The sequence below is a fragment of the Hyphopichia burtonii genome (genome assembly GCF_001661395.1).
Source record: "Hyphopichia burtonii NRRL Y-1933 unplaced genomic scaffold HYPBUscaffold_2, whole genome shotgun sequence".
Classification (NCBI taxonomy): Eukaryota; Fungi; Ascomycota; class Pichiomycetes; order Serinales; family Debaryomycetaceae; genus Hyphopichia; species Hyphopichia burtonii.
In genome coordinates, this window is record NW_017963729.1 from 886693 (window position 1) to 907311 (window position 20619).

The 20619-nt window shown below is 35.9% G+C and overlaps 10 protein-coding genes across 10 annotated transcripts; 6 read left to right on the forward strand and 4 right to left on the reverse strand.

The window, feature by feature from the left end:
• The first annotated feature begins 456 nt into the window (after positions 1 to 456).
• HYPBUDRAFT_190786 (glycoside hydrolase family 76 protein) lies at positions 457 to 2181 on the forward strand. The gene has a single exon (XM_020222941.1). It carries the CDS (start codon positions 721 to 723, stop codon positions 2056 to 2058), a length of 1338 nt encoding a protein of 445 aa, XP_020077787.1. The 5' UTR covers positions 457 to 720; the 3' UTR covers positions 2059 to 2181.
• A 949-nt stretch (positions 2182 to 3130) lies between these two features.
• On the forward strand, positions 3131 to 4222 carry HYPBUDRAFT_152066 (uncharacterized protein). Its single transcript, XM_020220819.1, has one exon. The coding sequence runs from the start codon at positions 3152 to 3154 to the stop codon at positions 4124 to 4126; it is 975 nt and encodes a 324-aa protein (XP_020077788.1). The 5' UTR covers positions 3131 to 3151; the 3' UTR covers positions 4127 to 4222.
• A 454-nt stretch (positions 4223 to 4676) lies between these two features.
• HYPBUDRAFT_105254 (uncharacterized protein) lies at positions 4677 to 6392 on the forward strand (the record flags this gene model as incomplete). Its single annotated transcript, XM_020218398.1, has 1 exon — positions 4677 to 6392. The coding sequence occupies one exon, from the start codon at positions 4677 to 4679 to the stop codon at positions 6390 to 6392; it is 1716 nt and encodes a 571-aa protein (XP_020077789.1).
• Positions 6393 to 6564: 172 nt separating this feature from the next.
• HYPBUDRAFT_147263 (uncharacterized protein) lies at positions 6565 to 8496 on the forward strand (the record flags this gene model as incomplete). The annotated part of the gene is made up of 1 exon (XM_020220034.1): positions 6565 to 8496. The coding sequence occupies one exon, from the start codon at positions 6565 to 6567 to the stop codon at positions 8494 to 8496; it is 1932 nt and encodes a 643-aa protein (XP_020077790.1).
• Positions 8497 to 8636: 140 nt separating this feature from the next.
• HYPBUDRAFT_152067 (uncharacterized protein) lies at positions 8637 to 10462 on the forward strand. The gene is made up of 2 exons (XM_020220820.1): positions 8637 to 8682; positions 8751 to 10462. The coding sequence occupies exons 1-2, from the start codon at positions 8664 to 8666 to the stop codon at positions 10370 to 10372; spliced, it is 1641 nt and encodes a 546-aa protein (XP_020077791.1). The 5' UTR covers positions 8637 to 8663; the 3' UTR covers positions 10373 to 10462.
• SMF3 (putative divalent metal ion transporter) lies at positions 10383 to 12502 on the reverse strand. Its single transcript, XM_020220821.1, has one exon. It carries the CDS (start codon positions 12060 to 12062, stop codon positions 10479 to 10481), a length of 1584 nt encoding a protein of 527 aa, XP_020077792.1. The 5' UTR covers positions 12063 to 12502; the 3' UTR covers positions 10383 to 10478.
• Positions 12503 to 13202: 700 nt separating this feature from the next.
• HYPBUDRAFT_155777 (uncharacterized protein) lies at positions 13203 to 14771 on the forward strand (the record flags this gene model as incomplete). The annotated part of the gene is made up of 1 exon (XM_020222146.1): positions 13203 to 14771. The coding sequence occupies one exon, from the start codon at positions 13203 to 13205 to the stop codon at positions 14769 to 14771; it is 1569 nt and encodes a 522-aa protein (XP_020077793.1).
• Positions 14772 to 14813: 42 nt separating this feature from the next.
• HYPBUDRAFT_152069 (uncharacterized protein) lies at positions 14814 to 15788 on the reverse strand. The gene has a single exon (XM_020220822.1). It carries the CDS (start codon positions 15622 to 15624, stop codon positions 14863 to 14865), a length of 762 nt encoding a protein of 253 aa, XP_020077794.1. The 5' UTR covers positions 15625 to 15788; the 3' UTR covers positions 14814 to 14862.
• Positions 15789 to 16200: 412 nt separating this feature from the next.
• PLB4.5 (Plb4.5p) lies at positions 16201 to 18353 on the reverse strand. Its single transcript, XM_020219237.1, has one exon. It carries the CDS (start codon positions 18240 to 18242, stop codon positions 16281 to 16283), a length of 1962 nt encoding a protein of 653 aa, XP_020077795.1. The 5' UTR covers positions 18243 to 18353; the 3' UTR covers positions 16201 to 16280.
• A 678-nt stretch (positions 18354 to 19031) lies between these two features.
• On the reverse strand, positions 19032 to 20570 carry HYPBUDRAFT_147269 (uncharacterized protein; the record flags this gene model as incomplete). Its single annotated transcript, XM_020220035.1, has 1 exon — positions 19032 to 20570. One exon carries the CDS (start codon positions 20568 to 20570, stop codon positions 19032 to 19034), a length of 1539 nt encoding a protein of 512 aa, XP_020077796.1.
• Between the last annotated feature and the right edge of the window lie 49 nt (positions 20571 to 20619).

The following is a 20619-nucleotide window of genomic DNA, read 5'->3' on the forward strand; positions in this document are numbered from 1 at the left end:
ACCCAATAAAAAAAATGTTAACGGAACATCTGCTGAAAACTATCGTATCACTAAAGCATCTTGACAGGAAAGTGACAGGCCCAATTATTCCGAAAACGTCATTAAAGGAGATGAACACAGCACGAGATTTATTGTTGTTGCCGTTGCACAGAATCACAATTACAGGGCCGAAGGCTTTTTGGGCTTTTCTCATCTCGCGGCAGGGGTAAAATAAGCTCTATAGTTGTTTACGAGTTAAGAACACTTTTGTATTCCACACGAGTGCTTAGGTTGCTTACTCGGGTTCTGTGTTAGTTGAAATACAGATTCTGGCTTATAAACCATCAATCTCACACTGTGATAATAATAGGTTCATAGCGAAGTGCTGCATTTTTTTTTTTTTTTTTTTTGCAATCTTTAATGCATAGCCGATGTGTTCAGGAAAAGTACGCGCCACTCCAGTTCCCATTTGCAAAAGTTGAAAGAACAAAAAGGTCTAACAAAAGATGTCGAAGAACATCGTTAGTCTATCTGTTATCTTTTAGTCTTATATATATATTTTCTTTAAAATATACCTCGAGATTTGGTGAAGTCGAAATTTCCTCAATACCAAACGATTGCAAAAAAAAAGCTTCATTAATACCAAGAATCTCGTTTTTCCTAATCTTTTTTTTGTGCCAAGGGGATTTTCTTGATTGAGTTGACATATTTGCAACCTTCCGAGTCATATAGTTATAAAGAATGCAATTAAAGTCGTGGTTGTTGATACTGCTACTTTTACAGCAGGTTGCGTCGGTGGAGTTGGACATCGATGATGAGGATTCAATTTGTGAGGCAGCCAAACAAGTTGTCAATGGTGAGCTTAATTATTACGAGGGTACCAAGAAAGGAGGTACTATTGGGATGTTTTCGAATCCATATTACTGGTGGCATGCTGGTGAAGCCTTTGGTGGGTTAGTTGATTATTATACTTATTGTGATTCTGATAATAAGACCTTGGAAAAGTTGATTTACGATGGTATGTATAACCAAGCCGGTGACCATTATGATTACATTCCCTCTAATCAATCGATGACTGAGGGTAATGATGATCAAGGTGTGTGGGGGATGGCGGTCTTGGAAGCGGTTGAAAAAAATTTCACTGATCCAAAAGACCATAGTTGGTTAGAAATGACCCAGGCTATTTATAATACCATGAATGCAAGATGGGATACTAAACATTGTAATGGTGGTATTAGGTGGCAGATTTTCACTTGGAATTCAGGATACAATTATAAAAATTCAATTGCCAACGGATGTTTATTCAATATTGCTGCTAGATTGGCCCGTTTCACTGATAATAAAACCTATGCTAAGATGGCGGAGAAGATATGGAATTGGATGGAAGACGTTGGTTTTGCTACTTACGTTAAAGACGAACTAGTTGTTTATGATGGTGCTAAAATTAGTAATAACTGTTCTGATGTGACCAAGAGTAGATGGTCTTATACTTACGGGATCTTCTTATCAGGATGTGCTTATATGTATAATTACACCAATGATCACACTTGGTTAGACCGTGTCAACGAGATCATCAAATCTTCCGACTACTTCTTTAAAGATGGTTATATGTACGAGCACACTTGTGGTGGTGGTAGTAAATGTAATAACGATCAACGGTCTTTCCGATCGTTGTTTGCCCGTTGTCTAGGTTTAACTTCAATGTTGGCTCCTTCAACAAAGGATACTATTGACCAGTGGTTGCAAAAAAGTGCTCAAGGGGCAGCTAAATCTTGTTCGGGTGGTTCAGATGGTGTCACCTGTGGTACCGACTGGAGTAAAGGTAGCTGGGATAATAACTTTGGTCTTGGTGAGCAAATGTCTGCTTTAGAAGCTATGATGTCGTTGCTAGTGAAGCCCCCTTTGACTGCTGACACTGGTGGCACATCGAAAAGTAATGTCAATGCTGGTACTGATACCGAAGACAAGAAGAATAAAAACGAACTAAAGGTGTCCTCCAAGGATAAAGCTGGTGCCGGTGTCTTGACGGCAATTGTCTTGCTAAGTGTGTCTGGTGGAGCGATTTGGATGCTTTTTTAATCTTGTTTTTATTCTACTGAAAGAGTTCTAGAAGGTGTATAAGTAAAATAGTTTTATTAGCTTGTTTTTCGTTAGGTTTAATTTTGCATCTGTAGGTTATATTTAGTTTTTATATGTCTAATCAAAAATTTTTTTTTTTGCACTCATATTTGCTCTTATCATTGCAATTTTTTTCGTTTCTCATGTTCGAAGAACTTCAGAAAGCACTGAAAATTCACTCTAATCATTGATCAATCCAGCCAGAAGATTTGGATAGTAAGTCCTTCAGCCAAGAATCATGGTGTTATTTCCGTCTATCAACAAATTCGCCAATCCTCATACGGGGCCAGGGGTAAGTAGAAGAAGACGGTTGTTCATTCCTCCATCCACCAATTACCCATTATTCAGTTACGGTGAAGGTGATGATCAAAGATCATTTCTTTCGTTAATCGAAAATGGATCTGTATATACCGACGAAGGAGACGACGTGGCGAGTGAGGTTGCCAGTGTGTCTACATCTCGTTCATTACCATCGACTTTAAGTTCGGCAAATGATGGGCAGGAGTCTTTTCACAGTTGGTTATTGGAAGAACATCAACGAAGATATTCGGCAGTGAATTCCGAAGATGAAGATTACGGAGAAGAAGAACGTCGGAGCAAGCCCGGCACCGAGGAAGATGCACAATCGCTGAGTGATTTAGAAGATTTTGCAAATTTACATACAAATTATAAGATTGAGATGAAGTTATTAGCCAGATATTCATTCCCTCTTATAATAACTTTTTTACTAGAACATTTATTTTCAATTGTATCATTATTAGTCGTTGGGCATTTAGGTAAGAATGAATTAGCAGCGGTTTCGCTTGGATCAATGTGTACTACAGTTACATTTGCTATATTTGAAGGTATTGCAACCGCTTTAGATACTCTTTGTCCTCAAGCTTACGGAGCGGGTAATTTTGACTTGGTAAGTATACATGTTCAACGATGTACGGTATTTTCATGGATAATTTTCATTCCCTGTGCATTATTATGGTGGTATTCAGGGTTTTTCTTAAAATACATTATTGAAAATGATCAAGTTTCTCTATTAACAGTTAACTATTTAAGGATAATGGTTTTCGGAGCTCCCGCTTATATTTTTTTTGAAAATTTTAAAAGATTTTTACAAGCCCAAGGTATCTTTGAAGCTGGTACTGGGGTATTATTCTTGAGTGCACCAATAAACATTGGATTATCATACTGGTTAGTCTGGAATACAGAATTTGGATTTTATGGGTCTCCAGTTGCAACAATAATTAATTTTTGGTTAATGGTGATCTTGTTAATCTTATACGTTGCATTAATCGATGGTAAAAAATGTTGGTTTGGTTTCAAATTAAATGAATCATTCCACCAGTGGGGGAACCTTTCCCATCTAGCAATTCCTGGAATCGTTATGTTAGAATCAGAGTACTTGGCATACGAAATCATGACTTTATTTGCATCTTATTTTGGAACTAGTCAATTGGCTGCCCAAAGTGCGGTTGCCAGTATTGCATCTTTAACTTATATGATACCTTTTGCAGTTAGTATTGCATCTTCAACTCGTATTGCAAATTTCATTGGTGGTCAAAACATGATACTGGCTCAAATAGCTACTAAAACCGGTCTTTACTCTGCAATAATTGTTGCATCCTTTAATTGTATCATATTATATACTTTTAAAAATCAAATTGGATCACTTTTCAGCTCCGATGAGGAAGTGGTTCAATTAGTTATAAGTTTATTTAACCCACTAGTATCAATCCTTCAAATCTTCGATGGTATTGCCCTGGTGGCCAGTGGTATCTTACGGGCTCAAGGATTACAAAAAATCGGTGGGGTTATAAATTTTTTGGCATATTACGCATTTGCAATGCCGTTTGCATTAGTTCTTACTAAATTTACTGATTTAGAATTGTTTGGTTTATGGATTAGTATCGGAAGTGGAATGTTTTTCATCGCATTAACAGAGACTGCAGTTATCATCACCTGTGATTGGGAAGGAATCATGATGAAAGCTGGGATATTAAACGATGAGTACTTTGAAACTTCATCAATCGAGTGATTTTTTTTTTTAATAAATAATCAACAATAGTCTTAACTGTAAACTTTTACCCAATAAGAACTGTCGGAAAACTGGCACTTCTTTTAGTTGTTTTATGATTGGGGGCTTATTGGATGAAATGTACGGAGTGAAGGAATGCTTATCTCTTATCAAAACGTTGAATGCGAATTTTTCATCTGATTGTAATAATATTCTTGTTTTTGCTTTAAATTGTAAAACTATCCAATGATATAAGGCTTAACATAATAAGATTCATGGAATTTTTAATTGCACTAGTTCGCTTTATTATTGTAATGTATTCGTATGTTAATTTCGGCATTTCAATTTAAATTGGCTCCAAGGCATTGGCAAAGGCTATCAATGCGCCTGTCAAGAAAGTAAAATTACATAAATTACATAAATTGAGATAAGAAGATATCGTCATTTAACCGTTTTTTCGCCAGAAGATCAATCTATTGTAATAAATTTCATATATATATATATACATTCATCTATACATTATTTTTTTTTTTTTCAGATTTGAAATTTTCAATCTTTATGTATATCAAGAATGTCACATAGTTCTCTCGAAAAAGAGCATATTGAGCCGGTTCAAAGCTATGGAGTTGGTGAAATTCACCAGTATATATCTAATGCTACCCAAAGAGATCCACATCTTGGTATAGATGATGCCATTGGTGATGAAGCAAAGGCTAAAAAATTGTTGGCAGAAGCTCAAGCTAACTTAGAGTTGGCAGCAGTAACTGGTTATACACCTGAACTTCGTAGAAGCTTTAGTATTATTTCACTTTTAGGAGTGGGGTTTGGATTAACTAATTCTTGGTTCGGTATCCTGGCCTCTTTAGTTACTGGGTTATCGAGTGGTGGTCCTCTTCTTATCATATATGGTATTCTTATTGTTGCTTTCATATCGATGGCTATTGCAATTAGTCTTTCCGAATTAGTTTCAGCAATACCAAATGCCGGTGGTCAATATTATTGGACTTCAAAATTGGCTCCTCCTAAATATTCAGCTTTTGCTTCCTATATGTGTGGTGCATTTGCCTGGGCTGGTGCCGTGTTCACAAGTGCTTCAGTTACAGTATCTATTGCAACCGCACTTGTTGGAATGTATGTGTTGGGATCAGGGGATGCAAATACAACAGTTGAAACTTGGCAAGTGTTCATTACTTATGAAATAGTTAACGTATTGCTTGTTCTATTCAACATTTGGGAAAAGCCATTGGCAAGAATCTCTCAAGGTGCATTATATATCTCGATATTTTCCTTCATTGTGATCACCATAACGGTTTTGGCTAAATCCAGTGGCCATTACCAATCAGCTAGATTTGTTTTTGTTGAATTCAGTAACGGGACCGGATGGTCGTCTTCAGCTATTGCTTTCATTGTTGGGTTGATCAACCCAAATTGGTCTTTTAGCTGTTTAGATGCTGCAACCCATCTTGCTGAAGAAACACTTACTCCTCAAACTGATATTCCAAAAGCAATCATTGGTACAGTTATTATTGGATTTTTAACTAGTTTCAGTTATGCTATATCAATGTTCTTCTCAATGAGAAACCTTGACGAATTATTAAATTCCAATACTGGTGTCCCAATCATGGACATTTTTTATCAAGCCCTCCAAAGCAAAGCAGGTGCAATTGTTTTGGAAGTTTTGATTTTATTAACTGCTATTGGTTGTAACATTGCTTCGCACACCTGGCAAGCTAGATTATGCTGGTCTTTCGCCAGAGATGAAGGTTTACCTGGATCTCGTTACTGGTCGAAAGTCAACAAGAGAACTGGGGTCCCAGTAGCTGCTCACTTAATGTCCTGTGCCTGGTGTGCAGTCATTGGGTGTATTTACATGGGTTCTACCACCGCTTACAACGCCCTTGTTACCGGGTGTATTATTTTCCTATTATTGTCCTATTCTGTTCCTATCGTCTTTTTATTAATAAAGGGACGCAACAATATCAAACATGGACCCTTTTGGATGGGCAAAATTGGTTTGGTTTCTAATGTCATTGTTTTATTATGGACTGTTTTCACAACTATTTTCTACAGTTTCCCACCGGTTATGCCAGTAACTGCGGGTAATATGAACTATGTTTCTGTTGTTATTGGCGTTTTTGGAATCTATTGTGTTATCTACTGGTTTGCAAGAGGGAAATATAGATTCAAAACAGCTAGTGATAGAGAAAAAGACATTGATGGATTAACTCATCAACTTTCTAACCAAGTCAACCAATTGGAGGCTATAGTATCCCAGGGCAAGGAGTAACTTTTTATTCAATTCTAAACTATTCATTTATCAAGATTATATTATTTCAGTTCTTTCGGCTTTGATGTAGTTGCAAATTGCGAAATTTTCACAACCATCTTTTCTCAAACAAAATTAACCGCTCTTTACTTGAAAACGATCTGTAGTTTCTTCATACCCAGTTAATTGTACCATGACTTCCATTCATAAGCTACCTTCCAAAGTCTACAATGACATCTTGTCCGGAAAGACGATGCAACTGCAGGTATACTGTGCTAAAGAATTAATTGAGAACTCGCTAGATTCAAATTGCACCACGGTAACTATTCAGGTTGATCATAAAACTTGTGGGTTGAACTATATGGCTGTAACAGACAATGGTACTGGGATTGCAGATGGTGACCGCCCATTGGTTTGCCAACCTAATCACACCCTGAAAATCAAGAGCTTAGGTGATTTGACTGAGGAATCATTCTGTACGTTTGGCTTCAGAGGTGAAGGATTATTTTTTTTGAGGCAATTATCCAAGAGTGGAACTTTCAGTATATCTACTAAAACGGCTACCGATAAGTTTGGTATGGAGTGGTCGATAGACGCTACTACAGGAAAGATGTTGTTGTTGAACCGAAAAGTAGTCACGGGTGATTTTGGCACTAAAGTTACCATTACAGGGCTTTTCTTTCATTTTCCAGTACGATATAAAATTCTATGCAAGGATCCATCTTCCAGCGTATCCAAGTTAAAAGAAATGCTAGTCTCGTACTCCATTTGCCATCCCAGCGTAAGATTTTACCTCAAGTTCGTTGATTACAACCCCAGTTCTAGAAAATGCATATCTAGTAAAAAATGCAAAGATCAAGTATTCACATCGGGTACCCTGCTGCTTAATAGCATTTCTATCTTTTTGCCCAAAATTGCAAACTTGGAAAGGAAATTCACTAGTTTTAAATGTGAAAGCCCAGTTGGGTTCGGCTGCGAAATCAACATCAACATGCACATCTGTGCCAACAATATCTACTCTTCCAAAGGTTTGAGAGTACTAGCGATAAACAAAAGACCAGTAATGGAGGATGGGCTTGATTCTATCTACAAAAAAGTTAGTAAAGTGGTATCTTCAGTATGTCAAGAATTTAGCCATCAGACTCTATCAATTTGGGTTGTCCATATATCTAATGTCCCCAATAAGTTTCTAGATTACAATATAGAGCCAAGTAAAACAGATATTTGTTTTACCAATCCAGAATTGGAAATTGCTATTCTTGACTCGTTGAATCGCCAATTAAGAAAGCAACTTGTGATAGCCTTGGAAAATCAGATAGAAGCTCAGACCCTTCCGAAAGATGAGATAGCTGATGGGGGTCACTTAGAAGAAGAAATTTCGATGGAATCGTCGACAATACAAACAACGAAAGACAGCTCATTCTCTGAAAAGGAATCAGAGTTGCAAAATCCAATTGCTGATGAGTGGAGCTTTACTATGCATGACTTTGAATCAGTTCCAAGTGATGCGGTAAATCAGCAGAGACCTTCCCAGGACTCTAGCTTCTCAAATGAAGATTTAACAATATCTAAAAGCGTAAGTTTGTCGAATCCTTTTATTATTACAAAAGTGAAGACAACAAATTTACAACAACAACCTTTGGTAACAGATCTTATAAGGCCAATCCTAAAGCGTAAATGTCAAACCAAAAGACAGTTGGCATTTCTTTGCTCAAGCACTCCGAAGCAAACTCTGGATAAACGAAGTTTACCTTCGGAGTGTTTGACAGAAATTGTGGAAGACAGTAGCAATCAACAAATACAAGCAGTTCCAACCAAAGACAAAAGTAGCCAGACAAACTTAAAGTCGCTTATTAATAAGAACCAATGTGAATATGGGACAGCGGTTCATAACTTAGCAGGGTATCTCGATACAAGGTCTTATGACATTATTGAGCTGGCAGCTGGTGATAAGACACTATTAGACCACACCAAAACCCAAGCTTCATCAGATGAAAATCCATCAGAGCATATAGTTCAGTTTCTTACATCATTCGTTGGTGGGTCCAAGAAGCTGTTGTTGCAAAAGGTGGACGAAGGATGGTTTTCATGGGGTCTTGAAATATGCAACAGTCGTGCGGCGTGATAAAAGCCTTACACCGAGAGAAAAAAAAACAAAAAAAACAAAACGCTTCCTCTCAAGACGAAAAAAAAACAAAATAAGAAACATAATCTGTGAAGTTTTCAACCTTTTTTTGTGATAATCCATCCATTAATTTCGGTGCCATCTACACTGTATAAGACAACCTTTCAATGACTGTCGAAACTAAAGGTATGATAAATTCATCAAAATGCTGTGATTTCTTCATATGAATTGCCAAACTAACATTTTTTTTTTAGCTTCTCTTGAAAGAATAATAGCTGATCTTTTTTCAGTGTATTTGAAGGCTGATAAAGATACTAATATATTGAGAAATGAAATTATTCCTGTCGGCTTCCGTGAAGAAAACTCAAATGACATAGTGCGCTCTTACTTTGACTTCATCAATGCAAACCCTAATGCTGAAAAAACTACAATTTTGAAGAAATACGAAGATAAACAGTATACCGATCCATATTCCATTTTCCATGATATCAAAGTTGCGTCTGCTGCTGCTATTCAAAAGCTTAGGGTAAGATCAGCAGAATATGACAATGTTGACTTCTTCTACAAATTTGCAACAGAACTTTTATTAAGAGAAATCACTAAACTTGACTTGACTATAACAGATGAACCTAAAGTAAAACTCGAGGATTCTGAAATTGCTATTCAAATCGCTGAAGGATTTGAAAAGATTTCGAGTAGTTACAGTGTAACCAATGGTGAGGTCCTTGTGTATATAAATGAAATAGAAGAACCAGTTTCGCAAAACACCCATTTATCTTACTCGGCATCTCAATCACCAGAAGTTAAAATCATCAAGCAACCATTATTCACACATTTAGTCGGTAAATCAGGTGTTGATTCTCGTCCAACAGTAATTCCCGATCCATACCAGCTTTCCAAAGTTATTCCCCTTAATAAAAATGTTACAGATAATTATCAGACATTGAAATCCTTTTCTGCCCCAAGCCAAATCCCTCCTCCAACCACTCAACCAAGTCATATCACTGACCAAATTTTCCATCCAAGTTGGTATAATTTTGTTTCTTCCAAGTGGTTACTGTATAGACAAAAAGTTCTTACACCTGCAGTTGAATCTCGTTTGATTAAATCTTCTAAACATGGTATTCAAACTACTTCCGAAACCAGTGGGGTACTTTCATCTATTGCTCCATCTTCAGATTCTAGAAGCCGAGTTCATTGCGTGGACTTACTTAATTCGGTTTGGTTGAATCATTTGGGTTTTGAAAAACTTGCAACCATCAAAAAGCATTATATAGAGGGGGTCCATAATGAAAGGGAAGCTCCAAAAGAAAAGGAAGACGGAAAATCAGAAGAAAAGAAAGAAAACCATCATAATGATAAAGCTGAAGATAAGGCTGATGAAGTAGAATCCGATGATGATATTGATATGGGTGACGTATCTGATTCTAAAAATAACAAAATCAATCTTTTGAATGTTGTAAAATTTGATCCAGAAAGAGTTAAACAACTCGAAGAAATGAAAAAAAATGAAGACCAAATATCTAAATCACCAAGAGAAATTCAAAGACTAATATCCACAAACTTGCTCAAATTGAATAAGCTTCGTCAGCAAAGAATTTTGAGTGCAGAATCAAGTAAGCTGTCAGAGCCTTCTAAGGAAGAAGTAAGATTGTATAAAAGGACAGAAAAACTTACAACCTTGCTTTTCGAGCTCAAGAATTCAGCTTCAAAACCAGTCACATATCAATTGAGTAAGAAAATCCCTGTTCTAATGAATGATTATAATGGTACATTACCAGGGGGACTTCCTGCCTCTAAGCTTGCACCAAAGGCCAACAGATTACCAACTCTTTCCAATCGCCCTACAAGAAGTTCTGCAAGAAGAAGAAGATAAAATTGTATTTTCTGATTTCTATAAATATATATCTTTGTAGTATAAATTAAGTTATTCTATTAGCTTTAATAATATAATGAACACAAAATTTAATGGAAAGTTTGTATTAAACTTGAACACCTATTGAAAACAAGTAAATCAAGTAAACATTTAAAAAGGTTATAATCAACCAAGATATAATACTTCCAACGGTCAAAGCAGTTCCATTTTCAAAAGTGATTTTTCTAACATTATTATTGGATTCACTTGGAATAGCACGTTGTTCTCCGCTATGGTTGAGTAGCAAGGAGTTTTCGTCAGGGTTCGGGTTGGAAGGCTGGTAATCATAAACCGTCATTAACTTCTTACTACATGTGAACCAGATCAATGGGGCACTAACCACAGGTAAGATAAAACTCAAGATAACTTGAGAGGTATTCATAATTTTTGAAACTCCTTCACGGCCTAATGCTAAAATGACAATTACAACAGGTACGATCGCTAACACTCTAGTGATAATACGTCTAATCCAAGGTTGTAAAGTCCAATTAATAAACCCTTCAGAAATGATTTGGCCTGCCATGGTACAGACTATACCAGCACTTTGACCAGAGAATAACATGGAAAGAGCAAAAATCAAACCGGCAGCTGGAGAAATGTAGTAAGAGAGCATTTCGTATATAGATAATAAGTCAGCATCTTCAGCATCAGGCTTACCATAAAGAGTGCACCCAGCGACAATCAAGATCGCTGAATTTATAAATACAGCAATCAGTAATAAGGATATACATAATTCGATATAAGAATAATTCAAGCAGTGTTTAATTGCAGGATAAGAAGGCTTATATTTTCTTGCTAGCAGGGTACCATCAGAAATAGAGCGAAATTTATTATGTGTAGCTTCTAAAGGTTGTTCGGTAGTGACGATACTACTATTCTCTTCTAAAAGTCCATCTTCATTGACTTGTTGGCGAAGAAATCCGTGTTTAATGTCATAATCTTTCAATCTTGAATTCACTAACGAAGAGCCCAAGTACAACGAATGAGGCATAACTGTACTACCAACGATCCCACAACTCAAGAATAATGCATTAGCATCCTTATAAATCTCTCTATTGAAAGGTAAGAAACCTTTGAAGATGTCTCCAACTGAGCCGTCTTTAAAATCACACTTGAATAATTCAAGAATAAAGCATAAACAAGTAGCGAAAACCAACACTGATACTACGATTTCAAAGACTCTAGTCTGTTTCATACTACCATCTTTATGATAAGCCATCAAAACAATCAACACGTCTAGAACGGTGATTATAACCCCATAAACCAAAGGTATTCCAAAAAGAATTTCCAATGCAATTGCAGTCCCTACCACCTCTGCCAAATCGGTTGCAATGATGGCAAGTTCTGCGCAAACATACATGAACAAGTTGAGGTGATACGGTAAATGAAGACGGCACATTTCTGCCAAATCTAATCCGGTTATGGTACCAAGCTTGATACAAAGGCACTGTAATATAACTGCAAAGATATTTGAAAGGAATATAATAAACAATAACTTGTATTCGAACATACCACCTGCAGAAACTGCAGTGGAATAGTTCCCAGCATCAGCAAAGGCCACACTTATAATAATCCCTGGACCAATAAATGCAGCAAACTTCTTCAACTTATACCAGGAATTCAGGAAAGGTGACTCCGATAACGCACTCATGACCAACTAACTGCTATATTTTTGTTACCACTTTCTTTCAAAGTTTTTTCAAGGAAAGACTAACCAGTTTGACTAACTCAAAGTTTCAACCAGGAGTCTCTGTTGATTTCCTACTGTTTCCCAGACATTATATACCTAGAATACCTCAGAAATGATCCCCCAGCTTTCTCCCAGACATCACCCGTACACCGCACCCACAAACTTATACGCGTACGAGGCACTGTAGTATTAAGGAAGGTGGTGTGATACACTTACTGGATGGAAGCAGAACCTTGTACTATTCTGAATAAAGGAAGATTGATGGTTTTTTGGCACAAGTCTCACGGGTAATCGTAGCTCAACTAACTTTGTCGATGATCACCAACCCAAAATGCTAAGAATTCTGCTAGGTTTTTTCATACCTGTTGGTATATAAATGCATAGATGTGATGAGCACTTAAGAACCAGATATCAGATGGTCTTGGAGTTGGCTGGAATTACTCAAAGCTCCCCAACGCACAATAATAAATATATATATATAACAAATAAATAAATAAAAGAAAAAGTTGCTACAAATTTTGCAACTTCAACTTTTAGCAGTTGATTCCAAAATGCAAACCCATTTTATTGTGCAACCTACAGCTAACAATCTCCCCACCGGAATGCACTTAGTCCACTGCACTGTAGTGTACGAGCAAGCTGCTTGCGGGGGCTTTAGCCAGTCGATTAGTTAAGCTTGGAAGATTATTGGCGAAGACGTCGAAAGCTGGGAGGGTACGGGTTGGACCCGAGTCGGAGTTGCAGAGTGAAAAATGGTGTTACTACCGAAAAAAAAAATGCTAAACTCAACTGCTAGTAGAATAACCAGAGATCCAGCTGACTCTAGACCTCTCCACTCGAGGAGTATTCAACAATTCCAGGGGAACCGGTGATTACAAAACATATAAAGCAGCAACTGGGCTGAAAGTTTAAGGATTTAAAATCGAGTAGCTGGTGCCTTTTTTGCTCGAACATAATCAAATCATGATCGCTAGTATCCAACCCAGTATTCTGGTTCGAGCATGTGCAGCCAATTGCAGTCTTCGATCTGTGATTTCGATTAAACAGGTAAACTCCATTAGGCGATATGTGACTCAAGAGAAAAGAGAAGAAGAAAAGCCAATGAGTCCCGGTGCATTGAATCATCTTTATACAAGATGGTTTCCCAAGGATAAAGTTACCCAGGCGCAATTGGGTAAATATATTCAAATTGATAAGAAGGTTCAGCAGGACATCAAGATAGGGATCCTCTATGATAATGAAGAAGCGTTCAAGTCAAGCAAAGTGATTGAATCTTTATTGGCAGACCCATTTGCATCGGGGAACGAAGAATGGTTTAAGAAGATTGAAAACCGAAGTAGAAAGGAGAATAACATATTCCAGTCACCCAATTCTAATTACAGCTCCAATGACAAGACAAACATAACAAGCACAATATATTCTATTGCATCACCTATATTGAGCAGTGACTCAAGACCACTTTATAAAGAAGCATCCATCAAGAAGACACCGTTGAGTGATTTCAATGTTTTCAATGATATTCAGATAAACGAGATCAATGACTTGAACTTGGTAAATGATTTTGAAAACTTGTGCCATTTCTATATTCTTATTACTAATGACTTACAATCTTCGATCAACAAGTATCCCGAAATACTTCAAAAACAAATTTTGGTTACTATCATTGATAACCCTGAGTACACTCCAAGATCTACTGAGACACAAGAATTGAAACAGAAACCCACCTCAATAAGCAATCACGTTATCAAAGTTGATTCTAATTCGAGTTACGAAGGTATAATTGAATTTCTCAAAAATGATACTTCAGCCGCCAGCCAATTCATTGAATCAATGCAAAAAAGTAATATATACGAGGCATTAAAGTTCATTCACTTATACCTGAGCTCCGACATTTTGGGTCAATGGACATTGAAGAATGTTATCAAGAATATAAAGAATTCCATCAACGAAGAGAACTCCGTTGTTAAGACATATGAGAATTTGAAAACAATAGAGATTCCCATTTTTAGTGAACAGCTTCATTCTGAATTACAGTATCAATTAATTCCACAAACAACTCATTTTTTTAAGAAAAAACTAAGATGGTGGAAGTTATACTTAAAGAATGATAATATCGAATACGATTTAAAAGATTACTTTAATAGAAATTTCATGAATCAAAGTATTGAAAATTATAATTATTTCCGAGGTTTAATAAATTCACAAATTCAACAAGAAAAGTATGGATTATATGAGAAAACCGAAGTTAATAATAACCCAATATTAAATTTGAAAAACCAATTAGTAAGTGAACGTATTGAAAATGAAATTCAACCAGTGGTTTATAATAGTATAGTAGAAGGATTTTTATTTTACCAATTACCAGTTTCAGTGGTGAGTGCTTGCTCTTATCTTTTCTTTGGGTTTGAATTAGAAACTGCAGGGGCTTTAGCATTACTTGGATGGGTAGTTGGATTTAATTATGTTTCTAAAGTTTGGGAAAAGTTTTCAATGAAGTGGACTAGTGATTTTTTTGAAGAGGTGAGAATCTTACTTGGTAAACAATGTATTGATGAAGGGTTATTAAAGGAGTTAAAGAATAAGTATCAAGAAGAACAGAATCTTGTCCAGGTTAAAAGTCAAATCTTGACTAATTTAGAAGCTTTACAAGAAATCAATTACAAAAATTAATAACAAAATGCAGTTAATAAATAGAAATATACATAAATATACACACCCAATAAATAAATAAGAATTAAAATAATGCAATCATGAATTAAGCTTATAATGATGGAGGAGGAGCTGAAGCTTGATTAGATTTCTTAGCTTTTAATTGTTGTTCAAATCTATCAAATTCCTTAAGGGCAATTTCTTCTTCAGGGTCCAAGATTTGTTCAACCTCATTAACTTCTTCAATATAATGTTTCAACATTGATTCGATACCGTGTTTCAAAGTATCTTCACTTGAAGAACATGACTTACAAGCACCTTGTAATTTAAGGAAAACAGTACCAGTTTCTTCATCAAAGGCTTTGTATTCGATATCACCACCATCTTCTTGGATTGCAGGTCTAATTCTAGTTTCAATCAATTCTTTAATCATAGCAACCAATTCCGAATCTTCTTCCGCAGCTTCTTCCAAACGTTCATTTTCTTCCATTAATTCTCTAGTAATGACTGGTTCCTTTTCACTAGTTAAAAAGTTATCCAATAACTCAACCACTTCAGGTCTTAAATGAGCCCAGTTAATGTGATCCTGCTTATTAACAGTAACAAAATCTTCACCAAACATAATAGACTTAACACCAGGTAACTTAAACAATTTCAATGCCAACGGAGAATGAATGGCTTGCATAGAAGAAGTAAACTCAAACGTTTTAGAAGGAATTGGAGAAATATCACATTCTGGCGATACAAACTTGATCGCATTTTCATTTGGGGTGGTCAATGTCTGGAAAGAGTATAGTCTTCTAGAAAAATATTGCAAACTCTTCAAATTCTTCAGCATTCCTCTAGCAAGGAGGTTATTAGTATTCAACATCATCCTGTTAACACTGTTCGATCTGGAAAATTGAAATAATTCAAATTATATATATAGCAAAATGGAGAAATATCACCGGAGTTCTTGTTTCTGCGTAACTATTGTGACTAACGAGTATTCAATAAGTGAATATCAACAGTTATGAGTCTAATGATAGGAAAAAAATGTCCGAAATCAATCTTCGATAATGGAGGATTCGTTTTATTTATATAAAAGCTCTTCCTTTATTTGTGCTGTTTGTTAGTAATGACCTTTTTGACTTTTGCACGGTCGGAACCGAATCCTTAAGCTACCGCACCCACAATTACACAAAAACCCCGGAAATTAATGGCGTGTGCTGACAAAATCACATGATCTGATTGGCTGGATTCCCCATCCGTACCTCATCTTCGGTTATACATCCGTGCACCTTATGTTTCGGACCAGGGGAGCGGCTTGCCCTGAGTTTTGGAACCTCGACGGGTCAATGGCTGCAACATTTACTCTGGAGCTCTGGACAGATTATTATATTATACAAACATTGTACTATACAAATCATTATATTATATCATTATATTATACAGATCATTATATTATACAGAACATTATATTATACAAATCATTATATTTTAAAGTGTAGTAGATATTGGGTATCAGTGCAAAGTATTTACAGAATTAAATCAACTAAACAAGTCAAATAATTGTCTCTTTTTAAATCCAAGGTAAGAAAGAACTGAGATGGAAGAGACATTTGTAGATGTGCCCGGCTTGGTGTCCCATAAATGCATACTATCGTTGGTTAATCCGGTCTTGGTGAAGTTGACGTTTGGAAAGTAGTCACCTTCAACCTCAAACGTGGAGCCATCCCAGCAATAGTCAGCAAAACAACGTTCACATTGTTCTGATTGCTTGATGCCTTGACGTTCTTGTTCTCTTCTTATCAAGGCACAGCCGACGCATGCCTGCCATTCCGAGTCAAGGGTATGATTTAACCTGGAAGTGACATCTATACCATTACGAATCATGGCTTTCTTTTGGGGGTCCGAGTATTTTAACCCAAGAAGTGATGTATTTGACCAGAATTCAAATGGCCTATTGGCTAAGTAGATGACAATCGGTGGAACAACCCCGTCTTTTGCCAAATCGGTCATGTTTTTAGCATCACACCCGAAAAATGTTGGTTTTGCAGTTAAATTAAAATGTTGGAATGATGATTCGCCCGGTACATAGGGACAAACAGTCTTATCATCTTCATCCAAGAATTGACGTTCGTACGTTTTGATGATTGATTTCCCATTTGGCCAATTTTCAGAATTATCGAGGGCAAATACAGCATCTAATTTTCTCTCTTTGGTCATTAAATTAGATAAGGGGAGTGATTCATCGGCAAGACCTCCATCGATTAAGTATAAGGTGGAATTATTAACGATTTCTTCATTTTTTGCATAGCGAGATTTGTAAAATGGATTGGGCTTGAACACCGCTATATCATAATAAGCATTCGATAATTTAGTTAAAACCCGTCTCAAAATCATTTTTAGGAAAAAATTAACCGAATGACAATCATCACAAACTAAACTGTTTAAAAAATCATTAAATAATGAAGAGGTGGTTCCAAGAATGAAAGAGGCGTTATCAAAACCCTTGACACATGTACTATTTTTGACCGGCTTACCGTTATTAACTTCTGTACCTAAATATTGAGTATCGAAAAATGAATTCAATGAATAATCAAATGATCCAATCTCGAAAGGATTGAATTCAACAACCGGCAGACTTGAATTATATGCTTTACTTTTGGAAAATCTAACTAGTGCTGTAACCATTGGGAATGGATAATTATGGTTCTTGAAGCCAGTGTTGTTTCTTATATCTGACCATGTAGATGCATTCATATAATTATCTTTCCCCTTTGGAAGTAATTGTCTGGCCAAAGCTCTACCCCAGATATCAGTTATCGTTGTATTGAATCCAGCATCCTCCTTTTCTTGAAGTTCTTGGCCAATTCCATTTTTACCATTATATCCATTAACAGCTTTGAAAAAATTTTGAATGTTACCCCATAAAGCTGGTACTAAATTGCGTATCACTGATACTTTTGTTATAATCTGTTTTGTTTCAGTAAGGTTCCAAAGATCATTTGGGTTTTCTAATACAATTTCATCAACACTAGGAAAATCTTGCATCGCTAATGATCCCACTAACCATCCACCACCCAGTAATCCAGCCAAGTAGGTGGAACTTTGAAATATTCCTCCCAACCCATTGGTTTCATCGACTCCAACAGTTCTGTTATCTAATGCTGCAAATTGGCCTGCTCCACTCAACATGGCCCTATAACCACCTCCACTAAATGCAAGTGCAATATTAGGAGACCTAGTAGCATTTCTAATGAATTTCTTTGCATCAAAATCAGTCAAGTTGGAACTATTCAAGTATTCAATCAAAGCCTTGTCGGTCTTTTCATGTCTGGCCTTAACCCAATCCTTCTCTTCAGAAGATATGGAATCTCCTTCTCTTAGTAAATCATGGTTCGAGGGGCATTGAACTTTCCCTGGTGCATAACTGCCTGTAGGGGACCACGCTTGTGTAACGTTTATCAATGCTAAAAGCAAAAGATGAATCAATAATACGTTCATCATACGAAGTCTATTTTGCTGTAATCTCGTAGTCTTCAACTTTTTCAAAAACTATCAAGGCTTCAAGATATATATATTGGCTTGACTATACGAATAGCTGCAAGTGAACTTTCAACATCAGCAGATAAAATACCTTTTTCGTCGAAATGGTCGACTGCAAAGTTAACGTCAAACCCTAAAATTCCTTGATTTGGAAATACAGCAGCGCAACATTTAGCAGCTAAGAATTTTGAAAATCTTTCAAATACTACCCAAGCTCCTCTTAGGGAAAATCTCTCAACTGATCACATCCCTCCCTGGAAACAGACTTGCTATGTTTCAATTGTTGTGGAGCAAAGTATAGACTTTGGTTGTGAAAAAAAGTCAATGTTATCAGACCTTTTTTTTTTTTTGCACTGTTCATAACATTTCTATTTAAGGTAATGAAATGTCGAAACCAAAATACACTGTTCGCAGCAAACTCAAACTACAATAGAAGATGATAAAGGGATCACTCTATAACAATGAAAAGCTAATCTCTTAGCATAACTTTTAATTGGAGAGATTTTTAAGCAGATGAGATAAAGAATAGCTAAAATGGGAATATAATCAAGTTGACATCGAGTATATAGACAACTATAATTGCCTTGAATAAGATCTCTATCAAGAAAAAGGTAAATACTAAGTTGGAATAGAAATGAAAGGGAGTTCTAATAAATAAGTTGAATAAATAAGATGAATAAATAAGATGAATAAATAAGATGAATAAATAAGATGAATAAATAAGATGAATAAAAAAGGTTGAAGGGTAAACTAGTCAATCTCTTTAATAATATCGTGAATCAATTGATTTACCTCAAATGGATTATCGATGTACAAATTGTGACCACCTTCGCTAACTTTATGTAGTTTTGATATTTGTTGATCTTGTAATTGATTTATTTGGTCAGACAACTTGGCACCGGCCTCGGCATTCATAAAGTCGTATTGACCATATAAGAAATGAATATTCATTGGGTTATCCAGTTTTTTCAAGCGAGTTTCTTCATCGGTGAATTTATCAAAAAGCGGCCATTTACTAACTGTACTTGGAGTTAACAAATACTTGATATAATAATCTGATTTGGTCCATGAAGTAATTGAATTGTAGAGATATTCAATTATTAATAAACATTCCTTATTGGTACCGTATATCAAATCATTTGAATTCTTGAATACTCTTTTAGCACCACCTTTTTTATGTATTAATTTATTAATTTTGAATAATTTCAAATACCACATCTTATAATACATATCAACACCAAAAGGTCCAAAGAATTTCAAAAATCTTGGAAGTAATGCTTGCCATTTGTACCATTTGTTAATATGGTCATTTGATAGAATTGGCCAACGACTTAAGAAATTATTCGACGAAGGATCCAATGTTGGTCTGAACTGAGTTAATCCATTATCAAGTTTCTTGATAATATCGAGATTCAAAGGGTTTTTGATTGAATGAACGTGTCTTTCGACTCCGACTGGTGATAAAAGTATTAAATCTTTTAAATTCTCCTGGTGCTTAAGGGCGTACGATGCCGACCAGTAACCACCATATGAGTGACCAACGAGAAAGTCAATCTGATCGATTTTTGAATTAATTCTCCAATTTTCTATTGCTGACAAATAATAATTTTCAATTTTTTCTAAAATTGGTTTGAAATTATCTTGATACTTCTTAAATTCTTCTATATCAAGTTCATATGAGTCTATAAGTTTATAATACTTGTTATGTAATTTCTTAGGATCGGTTGGCTTATTGTCATTCAATCTTATCTTAGGAGCTGAAGTTATCTTAATACTATCCATTCCAGATTCATCTTTAATCTTTGGGTTAGATGATAACCCAAATGAGATATTATCTAAGAAGTGAATCGTATAATTATGCTTCAAATCACGAAGCTTGTTGATCAATTGGAAGTTACGTGCAAAACACCCCAAGGATGCACCGTAACCATGGATGAACACTATATGCTTGGTAGGTAAATCTGAATTATTCACAATTTCAAATTGAAGTTCATTTATATAATTTCCTTCACCATCAATTGGTACTTTCAAGTTTTTATGTTTAAGTCCTGTATTCTCAACGTACTCTGGTGATAACATCAATTTAACCAACTCATCTTGTAAAGTCCTTAATCGATTAGGTTGGAATGAGTTATACCAGATTTCAAAGCTTTTAGCAAATGGTAAGTCATCGACAATAGCTGTATTTGGCTTGTAATTTGGTGGAAGATTGAACTGACGAATAGCCTGTGCCACATATGGCAAGCGACATCTTATTGTTTTTCTGTTGATGTGGGATAACACTAGCATATCATGGATAACAAAGTAATACTGTCAATATACCGAAGCTATTATCGTC